At 38.8% G+C, this 27632-nt stretch overlaps 2 protein-coding genes across 3 annotated transcripts in view; one reads left to right on the top strand and one right to left on the bottom strand.

The window, feature by feature from the left end:
• Window positions 1-27632, top strand: part of LOC133664593 (uncharacterized) — a 264251-nt gene that overhangs the window by 123211 nt on the left and 113408 nt on the right. The window lies entirely within an intron of this gene.
• Window positions 1-27632, bottom strand: part of LOC133664587 (oocyte zinc finger protein XlCOF6-like) — a 335370-nt gene that overhangs the window by 33434 nt on the left and 274304 nt on the right. Inside the window, exon 4 of one of the 2 annotated variants that reach the window (XM_062069334.1) lies at window positions 3281-4638. The exons of the other annotated variant lie outside the window; for it this stretch is intronic. Within the exon in view, the coding sequence (XP_061925318.1) occupies window positions 3785-4638 (854 nt within the window). The 3' untranslated portion in view covers window positions 3281-3784. Of the gene's footprint in view, window positions 1-3280; window positions 4639-27632 lie in introns of those variants that run through there. 2 annotated transcript variants of the gene reach the window in all.

The following is a 27632-nucleotide window of genomic DNA, read 5'->3' on the forward strand; positions in this document are numbered from 1 at the left end:
TGACATTTTAGTCTACCTTGGGCACCCAACATACTCTCTTCCTAAATGAATGCAATCATTTGAACAGTATGGTCAATTATCAGGATATAAAATCAATATAGGTAAAACCCAGCTACTCTCATATAATTATAACCCACCAGGGGAAAACAGAAGTACTTACCCCCTGGCATGGCAAACAGAGTCTTTTAAATACCTGGGCATCATTTTATCAAAAGATATTACAAAATTATATGTATACAATTTTCTATCAATACATAAAAAAATAAAAGATGACATAGCACGATGGAACTTACTTACTTTTTTAGCCTTAGGTTTAGAATTGATTCTATTAAAATGAACGCACTTCCAAGACTGCTGTACCTATTTCAAATCCTACCAATAGAGATTAACCAAAACCAATTCAGCTTTATGTAGTGTAATGAAAGATTTAAAAAATGCTCAGTTTTGAAACTATTAAAAGGACACATTTATTAAAAACACAAGACTTTTATCGATATTTGCAGTTGCGGCATTTTGTTAATATTGTAGTGGATTGTCCGAAGCTTAAACAGCAACAAAAGTTAATTTAGTACAAAAGGTTTATTTACCCATAATCACAATCAAGTACAAAGTTGGATTGTTTTGTCCATGCAAACAAACAGACGTCCTCCGGAGGACACAAGAATCAAGCAATCACCCAGAGTCCTGGTCTCCTGCCCATTTTATCTGTTTCCCCATGCCCCAAGGTCCCGTTGTTTTCGACATGTTTGTTTTGCAACATCCTTGAATCCCTTAGTCATGCTTAGACAATCAAAACATTTTGTAGAATAGTCACAGCGACTCCATATTCAACTTTGTCCTACATCTGGTCCTTCAATGGTATAGAATAGAAGAGAAATTAAATGAGCAGACATTCGTAATAGACACAAAATATAGTTCAAAGGTCAAAAATTCTACTACAATATGAAGGTGAAAAATGTAACAAAGACAAACATATGTTTAATTGAACTGTTTACAAAAGTCTATAATTCAGAAACTATTGATAGAAGTGTTTCATGCTTGTATAAGAAATCATATTCAACTTCATATATTAAAAGAAAATGGGAGAAGGAAGGAGGGATAACTATATCTGAGGAAGAATGGACAATAATATGGAAATATCAATGGACTTGTACCAGCTCACCCAAGTGGAGGGAGTTTGGCTGGAAAAGTTGGATCAGATTTTTTATTCCACCTTCTCAGAAGTCTCATTATGATAACAACTCCCCTGCCTGTTGGAGAAATTGTGGGAATCTAAAGGCAAACCACTAGCATGTTTTCTGGGACTGCTCTGCCATAAAGGACTATTTGAAAGAGATACACCAAGCTCTACAGGATATTTTCAAATGACCCCTTGAAAGTAAGATTCTGTTTTTTGGACATGTACCTCAGGATTGGCTGAAAAAAGATAAATACTTCATGAATATCCTACTAGTGGCTTGTAAAAAGAGCATTACCAGGAAATGGATATTACAGGAGAGCCCAACTTTGAAGCTATGGATGGAAATCACAATGGACATTTATAAAACAGAGAAGATAACGGCTTTTATTAATTATAAATTAGAGACATTTACTTCTTACTGGGAAAACTAGGTCGATTATGTCACGACCCATAAGCCTGATTTAATTTTTTCTAATTTGTGATTAAACTGTTTAAAAAAAGGATTACTCCCTATATGTCTATAGTTTTTTTGTGTTTATTTATTTACTATCTGTTTATATTATTTTGTTATTGCTATTAATATTATTTCTTTTTTGTTGTTGTTGCTGTTTTTCCTCTTTTTTTTGGGGGGGGGGGGGTGTCATTTTTGGGAAATAAACAAAAATCATATTTTGACCTTTAGGGCAGACAGTAGATGTATGATGTATTTAAATATGATGTAATGGATAAGAATGTCTGATGCTGGATGTCAATAAAATAAATAAATAAATAAAACGAATAATTTTTAAGTAAAAAATACATCTAAATTAAATAACAGTAGTTGTACTGATAGAAGTAGTACTCACTTCTCTCATCCGGACTGTAGCCTCCACATAAAAGACAAGTGAGGCGACATGAGAACAACATTGTGTCAATCCTGCCTTCCAGTCACAGTGTGCTGACATGACACTAGATTATTTATCCGTCATTATCCAGGGTGTCAATCTTGGCTCAGGTCATTTCTGAGAGTCCATTTGTCACATCTGGTTACACCAGGCCGTGCCTTATGTTTGTGTTTTGTTAAGTGTTCTCCGGTGTTTAGTGTTTTAGTTCCTGTCCTGTGCTTTTATTTTGGCGGCTCTTCCGGTTTTGTTGGTGTTTTCCCATGGCTACTTCACGTCTGTCCCCGAGCATTTCCCCTCACCTTTTTTCTGTTTGCAATCAAGACTTATTAAATTGATCCTTTTGCTACCTTCGTTTTCCGGACATTATTCTTTGTTCACGGGTGACGATCGACTATACTTTTTGATGCCAATCTCTAGTACGCACGTACTTTGTGGACGCCGTCTGCTCCCATTTCCTGTGAGTGTTTTGCTAGGTTTCAGCAGTTTTTGTTTTTTTTCATAGTTCACTGTTGCTCTCGGTTTTTGTTCTTTTATCAATAAATATCCTTTATTTTACTGCACGGTGCCACCTCGTTCGTCTGCGTCTTAAAAATCACTGGTGAACTCTTGTGAAATATCACTGTCATGTTACTCTTTATAGTTAATTAATTAGTAAATTGAGAAAATATTTACTGGGTCCTGCTGCTAGTTCAGTCTTTTGTGGTGTCATTTTGCTAGTAGTTAAGGAAATGATTTGATCTTAAATATATATCTAATCCTCCATATTGTCAGCCATAGTGATTAATTTATTCAGCAGAGCAATAAAACTTGGATCTGACAAAAAAGTAAACACAAATGCTGTCTTCCTCGCTGATAAAACATGATAGCAACATGCAACTGCTAGCTCACGATCGCCCCCACTTCTCAGTGTGGCGAGTTGGAGTACTACAAGAGGCACTCTAATACAGTGCTTAAATCTGTATTTTTAGTCTTATTATCAAGGAATAATGAGGTCACACTTATATTAAAACATTAATGCTAAGGTTTCGTCCAGTAGTGAACGGGTGACGTCTGATGATGATGATGATATGATGATGATGATGATGATGATGATGATGATGCATCTGTGCAAGTGAACAAATGGATCCACAAGGGACAACAACCCTTTCCACAGACTACACACACACCAGAAACATAAATCTTAGAAGCCGACAACAATATATTTGAAGAAGACTTTAGTATTAAAAGTGAAGATGTGAGGTGAAATAAGTACAAATGCAGCAATAAAAACAAGCAACTCCACTCACGATGGCTCTAAAGTTCAGTGATGTGTTGCTAACTTCAGCCTTTTTCTTCTTTGTTGATGTTTTGCAGTAGTTAACATCCATGATGTAACAATGCTGCCAATCTACCAGAGTCCACATTTTGTTAACCATTTTATTCATTCATACTTTTAATTGGATAATAACATCAATAAGATGCAATTGAAAAAATGTGCGGTTTTATAAGAGACGAAAACACCCCAAAAGAAAATAATAAGATGTCCTCTCTTCAAAGATGGGAAGAAAGAAAAATAGTAGCTACATATATAATCAATAAATGAACACAACCTCAAAAGTAACTACAGGACAACATATACGACTAGAAGATGAGAAGCACTACATACAACATCAAATATACATTCATATTAAACATGCTGTGTTTTTAAACTACATTTAGCACAATCACTGTTTAAGTGTTTTTAAATCCCTGCAGCTTCCATGACTGTTACACACTTGTGTTTACTCACCTGCTGCTTGAACCTGAATGTTTTATCACACACAGTGCAATTAAATGGTTTCTCCCCAGTGTGTGTTCTCATGTGTGTGGTCATGTGATTATTTCTGGAGAAACACTTCTTACAAACAGAGCAAGTAAAAGGTTTCTCACCTGTGTGTGTTCTCATGTGTAACATAATTTCATACTTAGTGTTGAACCGTTTAGCACAAGCTGAGCAAGTAAAAGGTTTCTCCCCAGTGTGTGTTCTCATGTGTCTGGTCATGTCAAGCTTTCTGGAGAAACTCTTCTTACAAACCGAACAAGTAAAAGGTTTCTCTCCAGTATGTGTTCTCATGTGTTCTCTAAAATTAGTCTTCCGTCTAAATGATTTCCCACATTCAGAGCAGTCAAAGTGTTTGTTGTTAGTGTGATGTCTCGTATCACCTTTAGAGTCATTTTTACTCTCCAAAGGTTTTTGGATGTGGTCACTGTGATCAGAAGAGTCTGACATCATGTGGTCCATGTCTGACAGTGGAGCAAAGATGCTGTCTGGTTCTGACTTTATATCTTCACAATGCTCTCCATCAGCTTCTGTGATGTGTTGACTTACAAGCTCCGCCCCTCTGTTCTCCTCACTTTGACTGTGATGAAGCTGTAAGGACTGAGCTTCATCTTCATCATTAGCCTCCTCCAACCTTTGAAGCTGCTCCCACAGTTCCTCCTCTTCCTCTTTAATGTGTGGGGGGGCCTGTAGCTCCTTCTGTCCCACACTGGAGCTCCACTCCTGCTGCTTGGAGGGAATCTCTTCTTGACTCTCTGCTGACACCTGCTGGACGTCTGCAGAACATAAAACACAAATGAGGTGTTACTGTTTTGAAGTTTGCAGTATTCAAACTATTGACATGTGAGGTAGGCCAAATAGACAGTGATGGGCAAGATACCTGGACAATGTAGTAAGCTAAGCTACAAGTTACTCTCAATTAAATGTAGCTAAGCTATCCTCAGAGAATTGTAGCAAGCTACACTACAAGCTACACTGCAAAAGTAGCTTGCCACATCAAAGCTACATTTAACAGCATTTCTATCTATTGGACCGCATGTATAATATCAATGTTAATGTAACAGAGTGTAGAAATGGACCCAGTGAGAGAACTACATGTCTTCAACTCATCACTGAGCTTGTTCCACCATTTAACTCCTAAAACTGAAATACATTTGTATTTTATATTCCTTCTTACTTTACCTATTTCAAAAATCAATATCCCCTGAAAATTAATTATAGTTGTCTCCTCTTAATTTAAATAACCTAAGAATACAAGCTGGAAGGCTGTTGTTCTTTACTCCAAACATCATTTCCAAGGTTTTTAAAAACACAATATTTGAACATTTTAACACATTAGAACTTATAAATAATGGATTGGTATGTTCATAGTAGCATGCTTTGTGTATTATTCTAATGACCCTTTTTTGAAGTTTAATTATTGGGTCTATGTTTGTTTTATAAACATTTCCCCAAACTTCAACACAATATGTTAAATATGGAAAAATGAAAGAATAATATAACATATGCAGACATGTCTTATTAAGCATGTGTCTTACTTTATAAACAATAGCAATGGATTTGGATATTTTTCCCTTTATATATTCAACATAATTTAGGATCAATTATTATTCCCAATAATTTAGTTTCATATACTCTATCAATTTCCACTTGATTTAATTTTAATTTTGCTTCACAATTTGTCCTTGCACCACTAAACACCATACATTTAGTTTTCTTATCATTTAATTAACTTATTAATATCAAACCATTTTTTTTTAGCTGAATCAACTCAGCCTCTATTATCTAAGGCTGCAGCTAACGATTATTTTTCTATCGATTAATCTATAGATTATTTTTTCGATTAATCGGTTAATCTATAGATTATTTTTTTCGATTAATCTATAGATTATTTTTCCTTTTACCGATTATTTTTTTTATTCAAAATGAAGATGAAAAAATAAATGTAGGCCCGCTTTTTCAAAAGGCATGGCTTTTATTTACAAAAAAAAAGAAGTATGGCCACTCAGTCAACATTGACAACAACATGACTAAATATTCTGTAACAATGTAAACATTTAAAACTTTTAACATTTAACAAAATTAAAAGTAGCTTATTTGCTTTTTAATGTGCAAATATAAAAGTCAACATCCAGTGCAAATCTTAATATTCTGCAATAGTATAAGCATTTCAAAAGTAAAAGTATTGCTTATTTTGCTTTAAAATGTGCAAAAATAAAGATAAACATCCAATACAAAAAAGTGCAAAACGAAATATTCTGTAACAACAGTGTAAACATTTCAACAAAAGTGAAAGTATTGCTTATTTGCTAAAATGTGCAAAAATAAAGATAAACATCCAATACAAAAAAGTGCCAATCTAAATATTCTGGAGCACTGTAAACATTAAGTATTGCTTTTAAAATGTGCAAAATAAACATCCAGTCCAACACAGTACACAATAACCAATTCTACTCATTCCAGTGAGTGACTAACAGTTGTAATGAAGAAAGGTTAGCATGTCTACTTGCTTTGCTTCTTTTCTTGTTTACAATATTCCCAGCAGCTGAAAATAGGCGCTCAGAAGGGGTCGATGTGGCTGGAACTGAGAGGTAATTAGCCTTCACCTCAAACCAGGACTGCGAGTGAGCTGAGCTGCAGTTTATATTTCTAGAAGGTCAACGGGCTCATAGTGATGTTACTAGTAGTTGACTGGGAGGTGTTTATTATCATTTGGGGAGAGTCCGCTGCCTGATGCTCACCTGCTAAACACCTATCTGCTCGACGCTGAAGCGCTGACTACATGCGCTCTGAATACACACTGCTGATTGGCTGATAATGCTTCGTGTGTACCAATCAGATGGTTGTGTGGGTGGGACAATGCTGCGTGCGTACCAATCAGATGGTTGTGTGGGTGGGACAATGCTGCGTGTGTACCAATCAGATGGTTGTGTGGGTGGGACAATGCTGCGTGTGTACCAATCAGATGGTTGTGTGGGTGTGACAATGCTGCGTGCTGAGACAGAGGCAGAAGGAGCGAAGCAGCTTGTTAAGACTTTAGCAGCTAAAGTTAGCTTTAGCTTAGAAACTCGTTCGGTACACCCCCGTGCCGAACCGAAAGCCCCGTACCGAAACGGTTCAATACAAAACACGTACCGTTACACCCCTAGCAGATACAAATGACACAGTCATGTTTTTGTGTAATGATGACAACGTATGCTCGCGCGGACGATTGACTAGTTGATGGTTTTCTTTTCAAATGTTCGTTCATTGACGTTGTGCTGCTATGATAGGCCATTTCCGCTCGACACAGTGTGCATACAACAACATTATTAGGCCGTTTATTGAAATACTCCCACACTTTTGACCACTTTTGGCATGCTTTTCCCCCCTCGCTTGCACCGCTCGCATCGTCTGCTTTGATCGTCTGCTTTGCGGTCCGCCATGACGGTAGTGTGACGTAAATATGCGACGCGTCGACGCACAAAAACGGCGTCGACGTATTTACGTAACCGATGACGTCGACTACGTCGACGCGTCGTTTCAGCCTTACTATTATCCTCTACACTTCCTTCAAGTCTTCTCCTGAACAATATACATTTTTATCATCTGCAAACATAATACATTTACATGTATTAGATATTGAACACATATCATTTAAATAAAGTATAAATAACTTACAGTAGGTCCCAATACCGAGCCTTGTGGAACCCCACAAGTTACTCTTCTAGGCTGTGATTTAGTCTAATTAATTTCCACGTATTGAGATCTATTACTTAAATAGCTAATTAACCACTGTTGTGAAACACCTCTTATGCCATACTTTTACCATTTTTGCAAAAGTAAGGAATGATGGATTGTGTCAAAAAGTCAATAAATACTCCAACGGTGTGTTGCTTTTTTTCTATTGCTGTAGCTATGTTTTCTACAAAGTCCATCACTGCTAGGGATGTCGATGATTACTTCTGAAGCCATACTGATGGTCATTCACTAGCTCATGTTTGTCAATCAACTTATCAAGTCTATTTACAAATAATGTCTCAAGAATTTTTGCAAATTGAGGTAGTAGAGACACAGGTCTATAATTTTAGACCATGTGTTTATCACCATTTTTATAAATCGGAATAACTTTAGCAATTTTCATTTTGTCAGGAAAAGTTCCAGTTGATAAAGATTTATTACATACTGTATATAAGTAAATAAATAAATGGGTTATACTTGTATAGCGCTTTTCTACCTTCAAGGTACTCAAAGCGCTTTGACAGTATTTCCACATTCACCCATTCACATTCACACATTCACACACTGATGGCGGGAGCTGCCATGCAAGGCGCTAACCAGCACCCATCAGGAGCAAGGGTGAAGTGTCTTGCCCAAGGACACAACGGACGTGACTAGGATGGTAGAAGGTGGGGATTGAACCCCAGTAACCAGCAACCCTCCGATTGCTGGCACGGCCACTCTACCAACTTCGCCACGCTTCAGGACACACACCATCACTTCTTTAACAAGTGACATATCCACGTTGTTACCATCGACACATTTTTTGTTTTTAAACTTTCTGACCACTTCTAACACATCACTTTCACAAACTCCGCCAAGAAACATAGAATTTCTAATGTCAGATACACGCTTTAACTTTTTATCATCATTCATATTCAAATTAATATTTTTAGATACATTTGGGCCAACATTCACAAAAAACGTATTGAAAAGCCTTCCATTTTAACATTTGAATTAAACTGCTCTTCAGTATAATACTCACAGTCCACATTAGAGTCCTGATAGAACAGACCTGGGCATTCTGCGGCCCGCGGGCCGCATCCGGCCCTTTGTGCGTCCCTGTCCGGCCCGCGTGAGGCCAATTATAAATTACAAAATAAATTTTAAAAAGTATATATGTCGAGTGTGCAATACAACGGTGCTGCTTTTGTTTTGAAAATCGTTATTTGTATTACTTCCGTGTGGACGTGTGCGTGATTGTGAGTGAATGTGAACAACTGCAATTACAAAATAAAGTTGAAAAAACATCTATGTCCTGCGCGCAATACAACTGTGCTGCTTTTATTTTGAAAAGTATTATTTATGGGCGTGTGTCCGTGTGTAACCTGCGAGTGAAAGTGCACATGCAGCGACAAGTGATGCACGGTTTACACCCGAGACGCCAAAAAGAGAAAAGTTGATGAGGAATGCCGTGTTTTCAACAACACATGAACTGCAAAGCAACATCCCCTCACCTAAGGTGCGTGCCTGCGCAATTGCGCACTGCTCAAGCGTCCGCTGCGCGCGGCAAGTATATGCCGCGCACCAAATCAAATCCCATCTGAATTATAAACAAAATAAACATATTTATTCTATGGAATTTTGCAATGCAACTTTGAGTGACAGTGACAACAAGCGGCCCTAATGGTGTTCGTCAACACCGTTCAATTGAACACCGTTCAATTATTGTAACGTCTATCGAGATGCTTCGAGGACAGGAATTATATCGATCACTTTATTGAACAAAACTGTTTATATTCGGACATAACCACACCAAAAACATGAGTAAAACAATTCTATCTCGAAAAACTAGTCATTTTCTGCCGTACAAACCAGGCCAAAACCAACTTGTCATCTGTCACCAACACGCATAGCACTAAACCACTGGTGCGTTTAAGGCCACACAAAAAGTCGGACAACTCAAACACCACACAAAGTTACACTATGACTCCTCAGTCATACGTGTGCTTATTTTACTGTCATTTATTATTAATGTTAATTTATATATATTAGTCATGGAATGCTGTTACACACACTATGTTGAAGTATTGCTATTATTATTATTATTATTTATCTTACGGTATATATCAAAAATAATATTGAGCAAAATTTAATTGAAATATTGTCGATGTGGCCCTCCAGCAGTGCTCGGGTAGCTCTTGCGGCCCCCGGTAAAAATTAATTGCCCACCCCTGTGATAGAAGTTACCATGGACGCCCCTGTTTATTTCAGCAAGACAATGCCAAGCCACGTGTTACATCAACGTGGCTTCATAGTAAAAGAGTGCGGGTACTAGACTGGCCTGCCTGTAGTCCAGACCTGTCTCCCATTGAAAATGTGTGGTGCATTATGAAGCCTAAAATAGCACATTGGAGACCCCCGGACTGTTGAACAACTTAAAGGCCTACTGAAAGCCACTACTACCGACCACGCAGTCTGATAGTTTATATATCAATGATGAAATCTTAACATTGCAACACATGCCAATACGGCCGGGTTAACTTATAAAGGGCAATTTTAAAATTCCCGCCACACTTCCGGTTGAAAAAGCCTTCGGAGGATGAGTATGCGCGTGACGTCAATCATTGAACCGGAAGTATTGAATACAATACAAAAAAGCTCTGTTTTCATTTCATAATTCCACAGTATTCTGGACATCTGTGTTGGTGAATCTTTTGCAATTTGTTTAATGAACAATGGAGGCTGCAAAGAAGAACGTTGTAGGTGGGTCGGTGTATAGCGGCTGGCTGTAGCAACACAACAAGGATTACTCACTTGGATAGCAGACGCGCTAGCCGATGCTAACCGGCCACCGCATGGATGATCGGGTGAAGTCCTTCGTCGCGCCGTTGATCGCTGGAACGCAGGTGAGCGTGGGTGTTGATGAGCTGGGCAGATGAGGGCTGGCTGGCGTAGGTGGAGCGCTAAGGTTTTTATCATAGCTCTGTGAGGTCCGGTTGCTAAGTTGCTAAGTCAGCCTTAGCGTCGTTAGCAACAGCATTGTTAAGCTTTGCCCGGCTGAGATCTATTAACCGTGTAGTTACATGTACATGGTTTAATAGTATTGTTGATCTTCTGTCTATCCTTCCAGTCAGGGATTTATTTATTTTGTTTCTATCTGCATTTGAGACAGATGGTATCACATTAGCTCATGCTGATTAGCATGAGCTTCGTCGATGTATTGTCGTGGAGATAAAAGGCACTGAATGTCCATTTCGCGTTCTCGACTCTCATTTTCAAGAGGATATAGTATCCGAGGTGGTTTAAAATACAAATCCGTGATCCACAATAGAAAAAGGAGAGAGTGTGGAATCCAATGAGCCAGCTAGTACCTAAGTTACGGTCAGAGCGAAAAAAAATATGTATTTCACTGCATTCTAGTCCGTCACTGTAACGTTCCTCGTCCACGAATCTTTCATCCTCGCTCAAATTAATGGGGTAATGGTCCGAATAGCTCTAGCTGCGTTGAAAACAATAGGAAAATATGAGGGAGTGAACAACTGACAACGTCACGCTACTTCCGGTAGGGGCAAGGTTTTTTTTTATCAGAGACCAAAAGTTGCGAACTTTATCGACGTTGTTCTATACTAAATCCTTTCAGCAAAAATATGCCAATATCGCAAAATGATCAAGTATGACACATAGAATGGATCTGCTATCCCCGTTTAAATAAAAAAAAGATCATTTCAGTAGGCCTTTAAGCTGTACATCAAGCAAGAATGGGAAATAATTCCACCTGAGAAGCTTCAAAAATGTGTCTCCTCAGTTCCCAAACGTTTACTGAGTGTTGTTAAAAGGAAAGGCCATGTAACACAGTGGTGAACATGCCCTTTCCCAACTACTTTGGCATGTGTTGCAGCCATGAAATTCTAAGTTAATTATTATTTGCAAAAAAAAATAAAGTTTATGAGTTTGAACATCAAATATCTTGTCTTTGTAGTGCATTCAATTGAATATGGGTTGAAACGGATTTGCAAATCATTGTATTCCGTTTATATTTACATCTAACACAATTTCCCAACTCATATGGAAACGGGGTTTGTACTTATGGTATAAAACAGTCACCGCAAGACAGCATTAAACGCTTATAGTGTTGCGCTTGTAGCGTGAAAGCAAGACTACTTGAAGTATCTTTGACACACAAAAACGTGTGTCTCGTTTATTCATCAAAGACGAGAATGAATGAACGCTTACATCACACACACTCAAAAATGGCGGGTACAACAAACCCCCACCTTTGGGAGAATCTCCTGACAGTCACTTAAAGGGGCCGCGCCGAATTACTCGCTCTTAACTGCATACTTGAATGCTAAACAAGAACAACATTGTTATGTGCACAATCGAACAATACAGTGAATAACGATGACAAAGTCAAGTAACAGGTGTAGTGAATTATGTCCTTAAATCAACCGCTACAATAGCAACATATTCATGTGCACATGAAAGTCTATTTTAAAGACCTACTGAAATGAAATTTTGTTATTTAAACGGGGATAGCAGATCCATTCTGTGTCATACTTGGTCATTTCGCAATATTGCCATATTTTTGCTGAAAGGATTTAGTAGAGAACATCGACGATAAAGTTCGCAACTTTTGGTCGCTGATAAAAAAAGCCTTGCCTGTACCGGAAGTAGCGTGACGTCGCAGGTTGAAAGGCTCCTCACATTTCCCCATTGTTTACAATGGAGCGAGAGACATTCGGACCGAGAAAGCGACGATTACCCCATTAATTTGAGCGAGGATGAAAGATTCGTGGATGAGGAACATGAGAGTGAAGGATTAGCGTGCAGTGCAGGACGTATCTTTTTTCGCTCTGACCGTAACTTAGGTACAAGGGCTCATTGGATTCCACACTTTCTCCTTTTTCTATTGTGGATCACGGATTTGTATTTTAAACCACCTCGGATACTATATCCTCTTGAAAATGAGAGTCGAGAACGCGAAATGGACATTCACAGTGACTTTTATCACCACGACAATACATCGGCGAAGCACTTTAGCTACGGAGCTAACGTGATAGCATCGGGCTTAACTGCAGATAGAAACAAAAGAAATAAACCCCTGACTGGAAGGATAGACAGAAGATCAACAATACTATTAAACGATGGACCTGTAAATACACGGTTAATGTTTTCCAGCCTGGTGAAGCTTAACAATGCTGTTGCTAACAACGTCATTGAAGCTAACTTAGCTACGGGACCTCACAGATCTATGCTAAAAACATTAGCTATCCACCTACACCAGCCAGCCCTCATCTGCTCATCAACACCCGTGCTCACCTGCGTTCCAGCGATCGACGGAGCGACGAAGGACTTCATCCGATCATCGATGCGGTCGGCGGCTAGCGTCGGATAGCGCGTCTGCTATCCAAGTCAAAGTCCTCCTGGTTGTGTTGCTGCAGCCATCCGCTAATACACCAATACGCCATTCTAAAACCTTAATTCTAGCCTGATTTATCCATTCCTTTACCACTTTTGACGTGTGTTTGGGGTCATTGTCCTGTTGGAACACCCAAATGCGCCCAAGACCCAACCTCCGGGCTGATGATTTTAGGTTGTCCTGAAGAATTTGGAGGTAATCCTCCTTTTTCATTGTCCCATTTACTCTCTGTAAAGCACCAGTTCCATTGGCAGCAAAACAGGCCCAAAGCATAATACCATCACCACCATGCTTGACAGTAGGAAAGGTGTTCCTGGGATTAAAGGCCTCACCTTATTTTCTTCTAAACATATTGCTTGGTATTGTGGCCAAACAGCTCAAATTTTGTTTCATCTGACATCACATGGATAAAGATAAAACCTTCTGGGGGAAAGTTCTGTGGTCACATGAAACAAAAATGGAGTTGTTTGGCCACAATACCCAGCAATATGTTTGGAGGAGAAAAGGTGAGGCCTTTAATCCCAGGAACACCATTCCTATCGTCAAGTGTGGTGGTGGTAGTATTATGTCTTGGGCACAGTTGGGTGTTCCAACAGGACAATGACCCCAAACACACGTCAAAAGTGGTAAAGGAATGGATAAATCAGGCTAGAATGAAGGTTTTAGAATGGCCTTCCCAAAGTTCTGATTTAAACCCCATTGAGAACATGTGGACAATGCTGAAGAAACAAGTCCATGTCAGAAAAGCAACACATTTAGCTGAACTTCACCAATTTTGTCAAGAGGAGTGGTCAAAAATTCAAGCAGAAGCTTGTGGATGGCTACCAAAAGTGCCTTATTGCAGGTAAACTTGCCAAGGGACATGTAAGCAAATATTAACATTGCTGTATGTATACTTTTGATTTCAGCACATTTGCTCACATTTTCAGTAGACCCATAATAAAATTCATAAAAGAACCAAAGTTCATGAATGTTGTTTGTGACCAACAAGTATGTGCTCCAATCACTGTATCACAAAGAAATAAGAGTTGTAGGATTGATTGGAAACTCAAGACAGCCATGACATGATGTTCTTTACAAGTGTATGTCAACTTTTGACCATGACTGTGTGTGTGTGTGTGTGTGTGTGTGTGTGTGTGTGTGTGTGTGTGTGTGTGTGTGTGTGTGTGTGTGTGTGTGTGTGTGTGTGTGTTCTAATAAACCACTAATAGTAACAAACTAGTCATTTATTTTTGTTTTTACTTTAAGCAAGTTGCAAACAAGACACTTCAATGTTTGTGGACACTTTGCTTATCCATCCATTTTCAACCGCTTGTCCCTTTTGGGGTCGCTGGAGACTATCTCAGCTGCATTCAGGCGGTAGGCGGGGTACACCCTAGACAAGTCGCCACCTCATCGCAGCACTTTGCTTATATGATTTATTAAAAATGTCAAGTTCTTGTTATTAATCAAATATAGAGTTAGTAAACATGTGACAGTAAGAAGTCAACAAACCTGTTCTGTGTAACACAACTTGATGTTTCTTGAAAACAGCGTCCAGTAGTCGATTGTTCTCCTCTTTTGTTCTAGAAAGTTCCGCCTCGTATTCTGCTATCGTTCTTTCGAACACTACAAATATTTCTTCAACGGCAGCAGTTAGTCGCTGATCCACCAACGCTCTCAACATTTGTAATGTAGACATTTTCACACAACCACAACACTTTACTCTCACACTGATCTCTACTTAGCGATGTGTTGATAACTTCTGTGTCTTCTGTTAGCAGCTAACAAGCTAAGCTAACTAGCGAGCTAAGCTAACTAACAATAAACGAGCGCGAGAAGCAGCAAAGTGCTTCTCGCGCACCGAGACGATTTTATCCTTGAATAAATAATCAAATATGTAATTTATATGACATTAATATTTACAAACTGGAGGAAAAATAATGACACTGCTTATTTCTTTCTGCGTCAATGTGCTTTCACGACAGTTCGCACACTTGACGTTACAAGACGGTACCACTCTGCTCTCGCGAGATGTGTCATGCGCAGGAGAGTCAAATGAACGTTGTAGTTTGTTTGCATATCAAGACAGACTGATTAATAATAAGAAGAAATATATTTAACACCAAAATATTTTTATAATAAATATAATAATACATATTGTATTCGAATAAAATTATATATACATACACATTTACACACGTGAACTTAATGTTGACATATATGTGTGTGTTGTGCCGTTAACCAGTTCTGTAATGTTCCTGTGTCTTTAAGTTGATAGGTCAATCTGTGACGTAATTTCCCCTTTAAAGCAGGTCTTTGTCAGAATAGCCGGTTTCAATCAATGTTGGCAGCCAGCCTTGTGTGCGTTGACGACTAAATGTCACATACTGTTACAGTATTTGAACTGAATGTCGTGCCTTGCTACTTCTGCACATGTTTGGTGCATCGTATGCTAAGTTCAGTGGTTTTTGGGTCAATTGAGAGATAATTAGTCTCGTTGACGGCGTTTACATTCACGTGTAGTTTATTTAACGTCGTTGCAACTGCGATGGCGGAGTTTGGCCTTTAGATGGCGACAGAGACCACATAATCGCCATGTATGGCTCTGAAGCTTAGAAACTTGTTTGAAGTTCATGCATAGTTAAATGCAGTATATATGTTGTTGTTATGCACACCTTTATATTATGTTATATTATGTATGCATATACATGTATATTGCTGCATATTAACGAGTATATAATTGGATTGTAATTGTTCCTCTTTTCTCTATTTGTTTAGACCAGTGACCACACACACACACACACACACACACACACACACACACACACACACACACACACACACACACACACACACACACACACACACACACACACACACACACACACACACACACACACACATTCACATCTACCTTTCAGCAATAAAGATGATTAAATGATTTTCTGGCCGGAATCGGTCCATCGTATCCCAACTGTAAAAACGGCAACAGCAATCTGAGGGTTCCTGGTTCAATCCCCACCTTCTACCATCCTAGTCACGTCCGTTGTGTCCTTGAGCAAGACACTTCACCCTTGCTCCTGATGGGCCTGGTTAGCGCCGTGCATGGCAGCTCCCGCCATCAGTGTGTGAATGGGTGTGTGAATGGGTGAATGTGGAAAATAGTGTCAAAGTGCTTTGAGTTCCTTAAAAAAAAAAAGGTACAAAAGCGCTATACAAGTACAACCCATTTACCATTTACTATCCCTTCCTTACAGTGTGTGTATGTAAGTGTATGTATATGTATATATATATATATATATATATATATATATATATATATATATATATATATATATATATATATATATATATATGTCTTATTGGGTTAATTGGGTTATCAAAAAAAAAATAGTGCTCGATACCGTGGTAGAGCGTATGTGTGGGAAAAAATCACAAGACTATTTAATCTCTACAGGCCTGTTTCATGAGGGGTTTTCCTCAATCCTCAGGAGATTTTAATGGAAGCATTCACATACCATGGTTTATATAGGGCACAGAGCGGGTGGGTACAGGCAGGCGCTCTACCACGGTATTATAACACAAGTATATAAGAATACAATAAATAACACTAGACATTTAAAAGAAGTGTATGCATGAAATAACATGTAATTATGTTTACATTACTAAAAATACTGTATATATATATTTGGCACTTAATAGCAGTATAAATAGTATAATATATTATTTGACACATTTCATTTAGTAATACTTGTTACGTAAAATAAAGAAAATACAATATAATATAATATGATAATATATATATATATATATATATATATATATATATATATATATATATATATATATATATATATATATATATATATATATATATATATATATATAACCCCCGTGACCCCGAACCAAGGAGACCGAGGTGTCCGATACCTGCTCATTCAGCCAAGACACTGTGAAGCTTGTCCGTCCCGGCGCTCAGTGCCAGCTCCGCAGCCCTGTCTCTTCATCCGCATCTCCTCCATGTCTCTCCAAATGGACTCTGGTGTGGCAGAGACCCAGCAGCTGCTCTCCGGTAGGCAGATCCAGAAGTTCACAAAAAAGCACCACAGAAGTCACAAAAGTGCCACCCCTTGTCACACAGTCCCAAAGGGTCCCCAACCAAAAGGCAAAAAAACCACATGAAAACAAGAGGGAAACAGCAGGACCACAAAAGGATGACACAAAAGCACAGAGCTCCTGCCACCAACAGCCACTACAGTGGCGCCATCTTAATGAAATACTTGTATGTTTTAGTAATGTATGTATAAAAATAATATCTTACCTCGGAGTAAAAGGGAACAAGAATATGAAAATGAACAAGGTGTATCGCCACAATTTCAACCACTTTTACGCTTCTGTCATTGTAATGAATGACGCACGGGGGCGCCACTAACTCCCATCGCATAATTTATTTTTTAAATGTTGATATTTCTTAAACGAAGCACTTACTGTAACTTAACAAAAAATTATTTCACATTTTCAGAATTCTGAAATAAATAACTTATTATAAAATAATAAAAAAATCGATTTATTTTCAATTTAAGGCTGCTGGACACATCTTTCAGGTTTGTGTACAAATCTGTGAGGTTTCATAATGAATACCGTATTTTTAATAATGTTGGTTTAGTATTTAATGGTTTATTATGACATTGTTATTAAAATACAGATGACACAAAAGAACCACGGTAAGTAACTGGCAAACAAGTTGACGGAAGTGACGTTGGTAACGCGCATGCGTGGACCGATCGGGTGATAAAGCAAGATGGCGTCTGACGGAGAAGGCCGGCTGGACTGTGAATGGGCAGGAGATGGCAGGCGCAAGTGACGGATCAGGAAGTGAGATGGGAGGAATTGAAGCAGATGGCGGGAGGGGAGATGACTGGAATTTGGCAGGGGAAAAAAACAAGAGAAAGCGTAAAAAACAGAAACAGCAAGCGGATAGAGTCAACTTAGAAGGAACGGATAGTGAGGGAAGTGGTACACCAATAGCAAGTCAGAGTGAGGAATATAAAATTATCATCAAACTTTCTCAAGACGGTGCGTCGTTCGGTGAGTGGAACCCAATTCTGTTGACAAAAGCGATACATAAGTTTATGGGTGAAGTAAAGAATGCCAAAGTGTTGCGGAATGGTTCATTGTTGATATTCTGTAAAAAATAGTATGCAACAAGGAAAGGCCATAAGACTGGACAAGATTGATGGTAAAAAAATGCAGTGCTCAATACCTGAGGATAGGAAGAAGTCGACTAGGGGAGTCATTTCAGGTATACCTACGGTTGTGTCAGTTGACCAGATTAAAGATAATGTGGTGGGTGCAAAGGTTTTGGAAGCCAGGCGGCTGAAAGCGACCAGAAATGGAGAGAAGTGTGATAGCTTGTCAGTGTTGATTACATTTGATGAGCCCAAGTTGCCGAGCAAAGTTTATATAGGATATATGAGCTATGAGGTGAGACCATATGTTCCGCCACCACTGCGATGCTTTAAATGTCAAAAGTATGGTCATGTAGCAGCAATTTGCAAAGGCAAGCAAAGATGCGGTAGATGTGCAGGTGAGCATGAGTACGGTAAATGTGAAGTAGGGGCTAAGCTAAAATGTTGCAACTGTGGAGGAGAGCATACCTCTGCGTATCGAGGGTGTGAAATGAGCAAAAAAGCGGCTGAGGTACAGAGAGTCAAAAGCTCCCAGGGAATTTCATATGCAGAGGCGGTGAAGAAAGTAAAGCAAGCAGACGCCCCTAAACCAGTGGCAGAAGAAACAACACAGCACAGTGACAGCAGACCTTGTGGAGGATGTGCTAAGCCAGACATAAAGGAGGATATGCTGAGTGTAGGCAAGAATGAATTTGTACTGTTTATGGTTGAGGTGATCAACTGTTCGGCACAAACAAGCAGGAAAACTGAAAAGATTAAGATCATTGTGAGAGCAGCTGAGAAATATCTTGGACTGGAGGGGATAAGCTGGGAAGCAGTAGAGGACATGTTAGCTAGAGAAACACCTAACTCTCAGACATGGGCTGGTGGATCTTCATGTTCTTAATTATTTTACAGTGGAACGCAAGGAGTCTTACCTCTAACGGACAGGAATTTAAAAAATTTGTGTCAAATTTGTCAGACAAACCGCATGTAATATGTATCCAAGAGACATGGTTAAAACCACAATGGGATTTTGTTATGTATGGCTACACTGCAATAAGGAATGATAGGGAAACTGGGAATGGTGGAGGAGTGGCAACATTTGTGAGGAATGGGTTGAGCTATAGTTTAGTCAAGATAGGAAAGGAGCAAGAATCTATTGTAATCAAGGTATGGACAGAAAAGAGTAGCATTACAATAGTAAATTACTATAACCCATGTAATAGACTAAGTACTGATATATTGAATGATGCAAGTGGGCCGACACAAGGGAAGGTAATATGGTTAGGGGACTTTAATGCGCACAGCACATTATGGGGGAGCAATAATACAGATGCAAATGGGTCAATAATAGAGGAGTTTATAGATGATATGGGTTTGGTGTGTATCAATGATGGAAGAGGTACAAGGTATAATAGCTCACAGAATACAGAGAGTGTAATAGATCTAACGCTCACATCCACTATAATTGCAGGTGTTAGTACTTGGGAAGTATTGAATCAGTCAACAGTAGGAAGTGATCATTATCCAATAATGGTCAAGATTGGAATAGAAATACATCAAGAGGGGGGAGCAAGGACACCAAGGTGGAGGTTGGATAAGGCAGATTGGGGTGCATTCCAAAAAATAAGTGAAGGCAGGTGTGTAGAGCTACTGGGAGAGAATATAACAAATATAGAAGAAATGAATGGAAAATTGGTAACGGCAATGATACAGACAGCAGAAGAAACTATTTCAAAGAGTAGAGGAAGCAAGCGGAAAAAGAGTGTGCCATGGTGGGAGGACAATTGTAGCAAAGCAATAAAAATGAGAAATAGAGCATTCAGACAGTTGAAAGTTCACCACACGCTAGACACATTGATACAATACAAAAGAGCACAGGCAGTAGTTCGGAAAACAATAAGATCAGCAAAACGGACATACTGGAGACAATACTGCAATAAAATTGGGAGAGAAACACAGCTGGCAGAAGTGTGGGGAATGATTAGGAAAATGAGCGGCATAAAAAGTAACTTTGAGATACCAGTGATGCATAGCAATAATACAACAGCAATAAGTACTGTAGAAAAGGCAGAGCTCCTAGCAAAGACATTTGTGAAGGTTCACAGCTCAGAAAATGTATCTGTTAAAGCTAAGCAGTGTAGAGACAACACCCTTGCACAAAATATAGGAGGTACAGAAAGAAGAAGCATATTGTCAGGAGAAGACCTGGACTTACCGTTTACTCTATTTGAGCTGAGGAGAGCAGTTTTAAACGCACGACAAACTTCACCAGGGAAAGATGGTGTATGCTACAGTATGTTAGCTCATATGACGGATAGTGCACTTGAAGCAGTGTTAAGGCTATTTAATAACATATGGGACACAGGTAAACTCCCGTCGACATGGAAGCAATCAGTTATAGTACCAATATTAAAACCAGGTAAAGACTCATCAAATCCCTCTAGCTATAGACCCATTGCTTTAACATCACATTTAGGGAAAACTATGGAACGGTTGGTGACAGAGAGACTGTCACATTTTCTTGAGAGTAGAAACCTTCTCTCAAACTATCAAAGTGGATTTCGCAGGGGAAGAGGGACAATGGATAGTGTCTTATGTTTAGAGTCAGAAATTAGGAAAGCCCAGACCAACAGAGAAATGGTGGTGGCGGTAATGTTTGATGTTGAGAAAGCATACGATATGTTATGGAAGGAGGGACTACTCATCAAACTCAAAAAATTAGGTGTGAATGGAAAACTGTACAACTGGATGTTAGATTTTATGGTTGGAAGAACAATAGAAGTGAAAGTGGGTACAGAATATTCTAAAATATATCAAGTTGAGAATGGAATACCACAGGGAAGTGTCTGCAGTCCAATCCTGTTTAATGTCATGATCAATGATATTTTTGAGCAAGTGGAGCGAGGTATAGGGAAGTCATTGTATGCGGATGACGGGGCATTATGGATAAGGGGGCGGAATCTTGCATATATTCAGAAGAAATTGCAGGCAGCAATTAGGACGGTGGAGCAGTGGGCAGATGAATGGGGTTTTAAGTTTTCTATCGCAAAGACGCAAGGGATTTGCTTCTCTAGACGTCACAAAGAGGTTTCCTTGAAAATATATGGTCAAAAAATTGAGCAGGTTAGTGTCGTTAGACTGCTTGGAATGTGGATGGATGAAAAGCTGACTTGGCGGCAGCATATTGACAAAGTGAGGGATAAATGTAAAAGAGTCAACAATCTCTTAAGATGCCTTTCAGGAAGACACTGGGGTGCAACTAGAGCGTCACTGCTGAATATATATCAGGCCATCATGAGAGCAACGCTAGACTATGGGGGCATAGGCTATCTAGCAGCAGCAGACAGCCACCTGAAAAAGCTGGATGTGCAGCAGACACAGGGTCTGAGAATATGCAGTGGGGCATTTAAATCCTCTCCAGTAGCAGCCATACAGGTAGAAATGGGGGAACAACCATTAGGGATCAGGAGACTGAAACTGCTGTTAGCGTACTGGGTCAATCTCCAAGGGCATAGTGTTTCACATCCTGCTAAAGCCATCCTAGAGGACTGTTGGGAGCATAATGAGTCACATTTTATGAGTTTTGGGTGGATAGGAAATGTAAAGGCAGTACAAGCCGGTTTAGGTCATATTCTATTCAGTCCGACAGTCCCATACTCATGTACTCCTCCCTGGTTGTTCATAGAACCGACAATACATTTTGAAATACAGCAACAATTAAAGAAAAGGAATAGGCAGGCCTCTGCGGGAGGGGTAGCCGAAGGCTATTTGGAAAAACATTTCTCAGACAAAACGCTGATTTTTACTGATGGGTCAAAAGACCCTGATACTGGAAGAACAGGAGCTGCAGTTTTCATTCCACAATACAAGATACACATCAAGAAAAGAACCACAGACCATCTATCAGTATTCACAGTTGAGCTTGCAGCTATCATTTTAGGGTTGGAATGGATAGAAGGAAATAACCATAAAAATACACTAATAGCATCAGACAGTTGGGCAGCACTTACAAGCATCAAAACCATGAAGTCATGTAGGCAAGATCTCATTTTCAAAATACATAATCAACTGCACAGAATGAATAAGAGGGGATTAGCTGTTTGCTTCATCTGGGTTCCTGCCCATGTAGGGATAGAAGGGAATGAGGGAGTGGATATTCTGGCCAAACAATCACTCAGATCACACACTGTAGATATGGACATACCGTTATGTAGGGAAGAAGGTAAATCAATAATCAAGAAACATGTGGGTAAAGTGTGGCAAGAATATTGGGACATCCAAGACACGGGAAGACACCTTTACAACATACAGAAACACGTTGGGTTGGGAAGGAGGAGGGGCAGGAGCCGGAGGGAAGAAGCAGTGATCACACGACTTAGGATAGGGCACACAGGACTGAATAGTTCACTACACAGGATAGGAAAACACCCTGATGGCAGATGTGACCAATGTGGGCAGGATGAAAGTGTCCAGCATGTGTTGTTAGAATGTAGAGGGTATGAGGAGGAAAGGAGGACGCTAACAGCAGCGGCAGAGGAATCCAGGATGATATTAAGTGTTGGGAACCTGCTAGGAGCAGAGGCAGAAGCTATGCTCAAGCATCTTATGGCATATCTGATAGACACAGGCCTAATGGAGAGGATTTAAGTTCCCTATTTAGTTGTTTTGTTTCTTTATTTCTTTATTTTATTTTTTATTTTCTTTATTTTTCTTATTATTTATTTTGTTAATTATTATTTGTATTTATTTTGAATCCCAATTTACAGTCCCACAATCCAGTCCAGTAGGTGGCGGTAATGCACCTTTGTTGGTTTGCCAACCGCCAATAAACTCCATAGAAGAAGAAGAAGACGGAGAAGGCCGGATGAGCCTTGCTCGCCTGTCGGGGAGGTGACGGAAAACGGAAGTAAGCCAAGAGCGGTGGCTAAACACGTGAGAGTATCAAAATCTTCTTGGCGGTTGTGCATAAACTGTTTTGTGACTGGATCGAGATGGAAGGGGATAGTGGCGGGATGTATGAGGAAGGTATGGACGTGGATAGGACTAGAGGGGAGAAAGGAAAGAAGGGGAGCGGAGGGCATGAAGGAAAGTCGAGTGCTAAAAGAGCCCATGAAGAAGATGAAGAAGTAGAAAAAAGGAAAAAGACTATGGAAGATAATTATAGGATTATATATACATTTAAATCAAGTCAATGCATGGATGACATAAGTTTAATGACACTGGTTAAGGGGTTAAAGAAGGACATCGGAGAGGTGGAGATAGCGAAGGTGCTTAGGGACGGACGACTTTTGATTAAATGCAAAAATGGAGAGCAAAAAAGTAAAGCAATGCGGTTGCAAAAACTGTGCAATAAGATAATAAAGGAAAAAATGGAAGTGGGAGAACGAAAGGAGGCAAGAGGAGTAGTGACAGGAATTCCAAGAGGTGAAAATTTAGAAGAATTGAAAAGACAAATAAAAGGGGGAACTGTCAAGATGATGACAAGAATGATGGCATATAGAAATGGAGAAAAGACGGAGAGCGAATCAGTATTAGTACAGTTTGTCGAGGAAGTCCTCCCGCAGAGAATTATGATTGGGTTTTTAAGCTTTTATGTTAGAGCTTACGTCCCACCCCCAGTACGCTGCTTCAAGTGCCAACGCTATGGGCACATAGCCAGTGTGTGTCATGCTAAGTTGAGATGTGGAAGGTGTGGAGGGGAGCATGAATATGGACAATGTGGAGATAATGATCTGGTCAAATGTTGTAACTGTGGCGGGAATCACACAGCAGCGTATGGGGGATGTGTCATTAGGAAACAGGCAACAGAAGTACAGCAAATCAGAGTAGAAAGAAATATTACATACGCAGAGGCAGTTAAAGTAAGAAATCAAGAAAGTGCAGAACAAGATAGAAGTGAGAATAGTTCAGAACGAGACAGAAGTGGCAATAGTTCAAGTAATAAAAAACAAGAGTCAACAAATACAGGACTTTCTATGGACAAGCTAGTTGTGTTCCTGGCATATGTCATAAACTGTACAGAACAGGCAAGAAATAAAACGGAGAAGATCAAAATAATTGTCAAAACAGCAGCAAAGTTCTTAAATTTAAAAGAACTATCTTGGGAACAGGTGCAAGGTGAACTACAGAGAGTAGACGAGACAGAGTCATGTTACCACAATCCAATGCCATGTTAATTATTCAGTGGAATACCAGAAGTTTAGTAGCAAACGGACAGGAACTAAAGGGATATATTAATAATATGAAAAATAAACCACATATAATATGTATTCAAGAAACCTGGCTGAAGCCAAAATTGAGCTTTATAATAAAAGGATACGTAACAATACGTAAAGATAGGAATGATGGGCAAGGAGGAGGATGTGCCATATTTATTAAAGAAGACATGCATTATACAATATTAAAAGAAAACAAGAACTAGAAATAGTAGGGGTAGAAGTATGGAATAATAAAGCAAGATACAAAGTGCTAAACTTCTATAATCCGTGCAAGAAATTACAATTTCATCAACTAGAAAAAATAGTCGAGCACTGGAGTGGCAATATCATTTGGTGTGGTGACTTTAATGCACATAGCACAGTGTGGGGTGAAAGGGATGACTGGAATGGGGAAACATTGGAACCATTTTTGGAGGAAAAAGAAGTGGTGTGTGTGAATGATGGGTGGGCAACAAGGTTAGATGTAGTTACGGGTAAAGAAACCAATAGATTTAACACTGGTGTCACAAGGGTTAGCAGGAAAGGTAGAGTGGGAAGTAAATAAAGACAGCACTATAGGAAGTGATCACTACCCAATCTTCATTCACATAAAGCAAAGGACAGAAAGCACTAAGAAAGAAGGAAGATGGAAGTATAATCACGGTGATTGGGGACAATTTAGGGAAAGTACTGACATGACATTAAAGGAAGTGGATATAAATCAAGATATTGAACAACTGAATACAGATATTACAAAGTGCATAATAGAAGCAGCCAAAAAAAGCATACCAAGGAGTAGTATAGGGAAAAGAAGGAAGGTAGTGCCGTGGTGGACACAAGCGTGCACAGACGCAATAAAAGAACGGAATAGAGCATTTAGAATATTGAGAAGAACACATAATTATCATGATATGATCCAATATAAAAGGCATCAAGCTAAAGTAAGGTACGTTATTAAAGAGACAAAAAAACACTATTGGAGAACGTTTTGTGAATCATTAAATAGAACTACTCCTTTAGGCCAAGTGTGGGGAATGATCAAGAACATGTCAGGGATCAGAAGTGAACATAAAAATCATGTGATGAAAGATGGGACACGGTGTGTGGTAGAAAATAAAGAAAAAGCAGAACTTTTAGCAAAAACATTTGTTAAAGTGCACAGTAATGATCATTTGAGAAATGTAGAAAAACAAAAGAGAGAAGAAACAATTAGTTTAAATATTGGGGAAATGGTGGAAGACAATGATAATAGTCTAACCAACACTATAGATATGAAATTTTCTTTGAATGAAATGGTTCGAATATTGAAAAAGGTTAAAAATACAACACCAGGAAAAGACCAGGTGAGTTATCAGATGATCAAAAACTTAAGCAGCATTGGCAAAGAAGTGGTCTTGAAATTATATAATAGGATATATGAAGAAGGGAAATTACCAGCAGAGTGGAAAGAAGCTGTAATAATTCCGATATGCAAACCAGGGAAAGACCCGGAAGAGGCAGGTAATTATAGGCCGATAGCATTGACCTCACATTTGGGTAAAGTAATGGAAAAAATGATTAATGAAAGACTAGTGTATTATTTAGAGTCAAAAGAAATAATAACAAACTACCAAAGTGGATTTCGCAAAGCAAGAAATACAAACGACCCAGCAGTGCAGCTGGAAGAGGAAATTAGAAAGGGACAAATAAATAAAGAAAGTATAATTGCAGTATTTTTTGATATAGAGAAAGCTTATGATATGTTGTGGAAACAGGGGTTGCTGATAAAACTAAATCTAATTGGGATTAGAGGGAAAATGTATAGATGGATAAAAGACTTCTTAACAAGTAGAAAAATATTACTAAAAATAGAGAATGAATACAGCAGAGTGTATGAAGTGGAAAATGGAACCCCGCAAGGGAGTATAATAAGTCCAGTATTATTTTCAATAATGATAAATGAAGTTTTTAGTGAAGTGGAAGGATTAGTGGATGTGGCACTGTTTGCTGACGATGGAGTGATGTGGAAGAGAGGTAGAAATACTAATCATGTAGAAAAGAAGATTCAAAAAGCGGTAAACAATGTTCAAGGATGGGGAACGGCGTGGGGTTTAAGATTCTCTGTTGGAAAGACAAAAGTCGTACATTTTACAAAGAGGAAAGTACAAAACAAGATCCAAATTAAACTCTATGGAGAAAATATAGAAGAGGTACAAGTATTTAAATATCTCGGAATATGGTTTGATAAAAATATGAACTGGTCAACCCACATCAACAAAATAGTGGAGAAAAGTAAAAAGGTGTTAAATATAATGAGGGCTTTGAGGTGTAAAGATTGGGGGGCTGATAGGCAGACATTGAAAGCAATATACATCAGTTTAATTCGATCTGTTATTGATTATGGATGCATCATTTATCAATCTGCTTCAAAAACATTACTTGGGAAAATAGACAGGATCCAATCACAGGCCCTAAGGTTTTGTTGTGGAGCTACTAAATCAACCCCAGTTGCAGCATTACAAGTAGAGATGAATGAAAAACCTTTAGACATGAGGAGAGATCAACTGTCAGCAGTTTATTGGGCAAACTTAAAAGGGTCCAAGCAAGGACATCCAACCCATCAAGTGCTACTGAACTGCTAAGAAAAAGAGAAGAAAAAAATGAATAGTTTCGGGTGGATGATAGGAGACAGATGTAATAAAGTTCAAATTGATAATATTAAAGTTAGCCCTACAGTACCAATCCCCGCAATACCACCGTGGATGTATGACAACCCAAATGTAAACATGCAATTACTAAAGAATAGAAATTTAAATAGTTACCAGATAGAACAATGGATTGAGGAAACGTTTTTAGACAACATCATGGTGTACACAGATGCATCAAAAACTATAAATAATAAAGTAGGAGCAGCAGCTGTTATCCCACAAGGAAACATAGTATTAAATAAAATAATTAGTGATAAATTATCTGTTTTTACGGGAGAATTGGTAGCAATTTATATGGCAGTTAACTGGATAGAGGAAAATAAAGCAAGGAAAGCAGTCGTGTGCTCGGACTCCAGCAGTGCATTGACTAGCATAAAAAACATAGCGTCAGAAACAAGACAAGATTTAATTTATGAAATAGTTCAGGCAGTCTACAGAATAAATAAAGCGGGAGGGTTGGTAACATGTCTTTGGGTTCCTGCTCATGTAGGAGTTGAGGGGAACAAATTAGCTGATAAGTACGCAAAACAAGCAAGCAGTAAAACAGAAGTAAACATGGAGATTAAGCACAGTAAAGAAGAAGTGAAGAACATCATTAAGATAGAACAC

The sequence above is a fragment of the Entelurus aequoreus genome, linkage group LG14 (genome assembly GCF_033978785.1).
Source record: "Entelurus aequoreus isolate RoL-2023_Sb linkage group LG14, RoL_Eaeq_v1.1, whole genome shotgun sequence".
NCBI classification, from domain to species: domain Eukaryota; kingdom Metazoa; phylum Chordata; class Actinopteri; order Syngnathiformes; family Syngnathidae; genus Entelurus; species Entelurus aequoreus.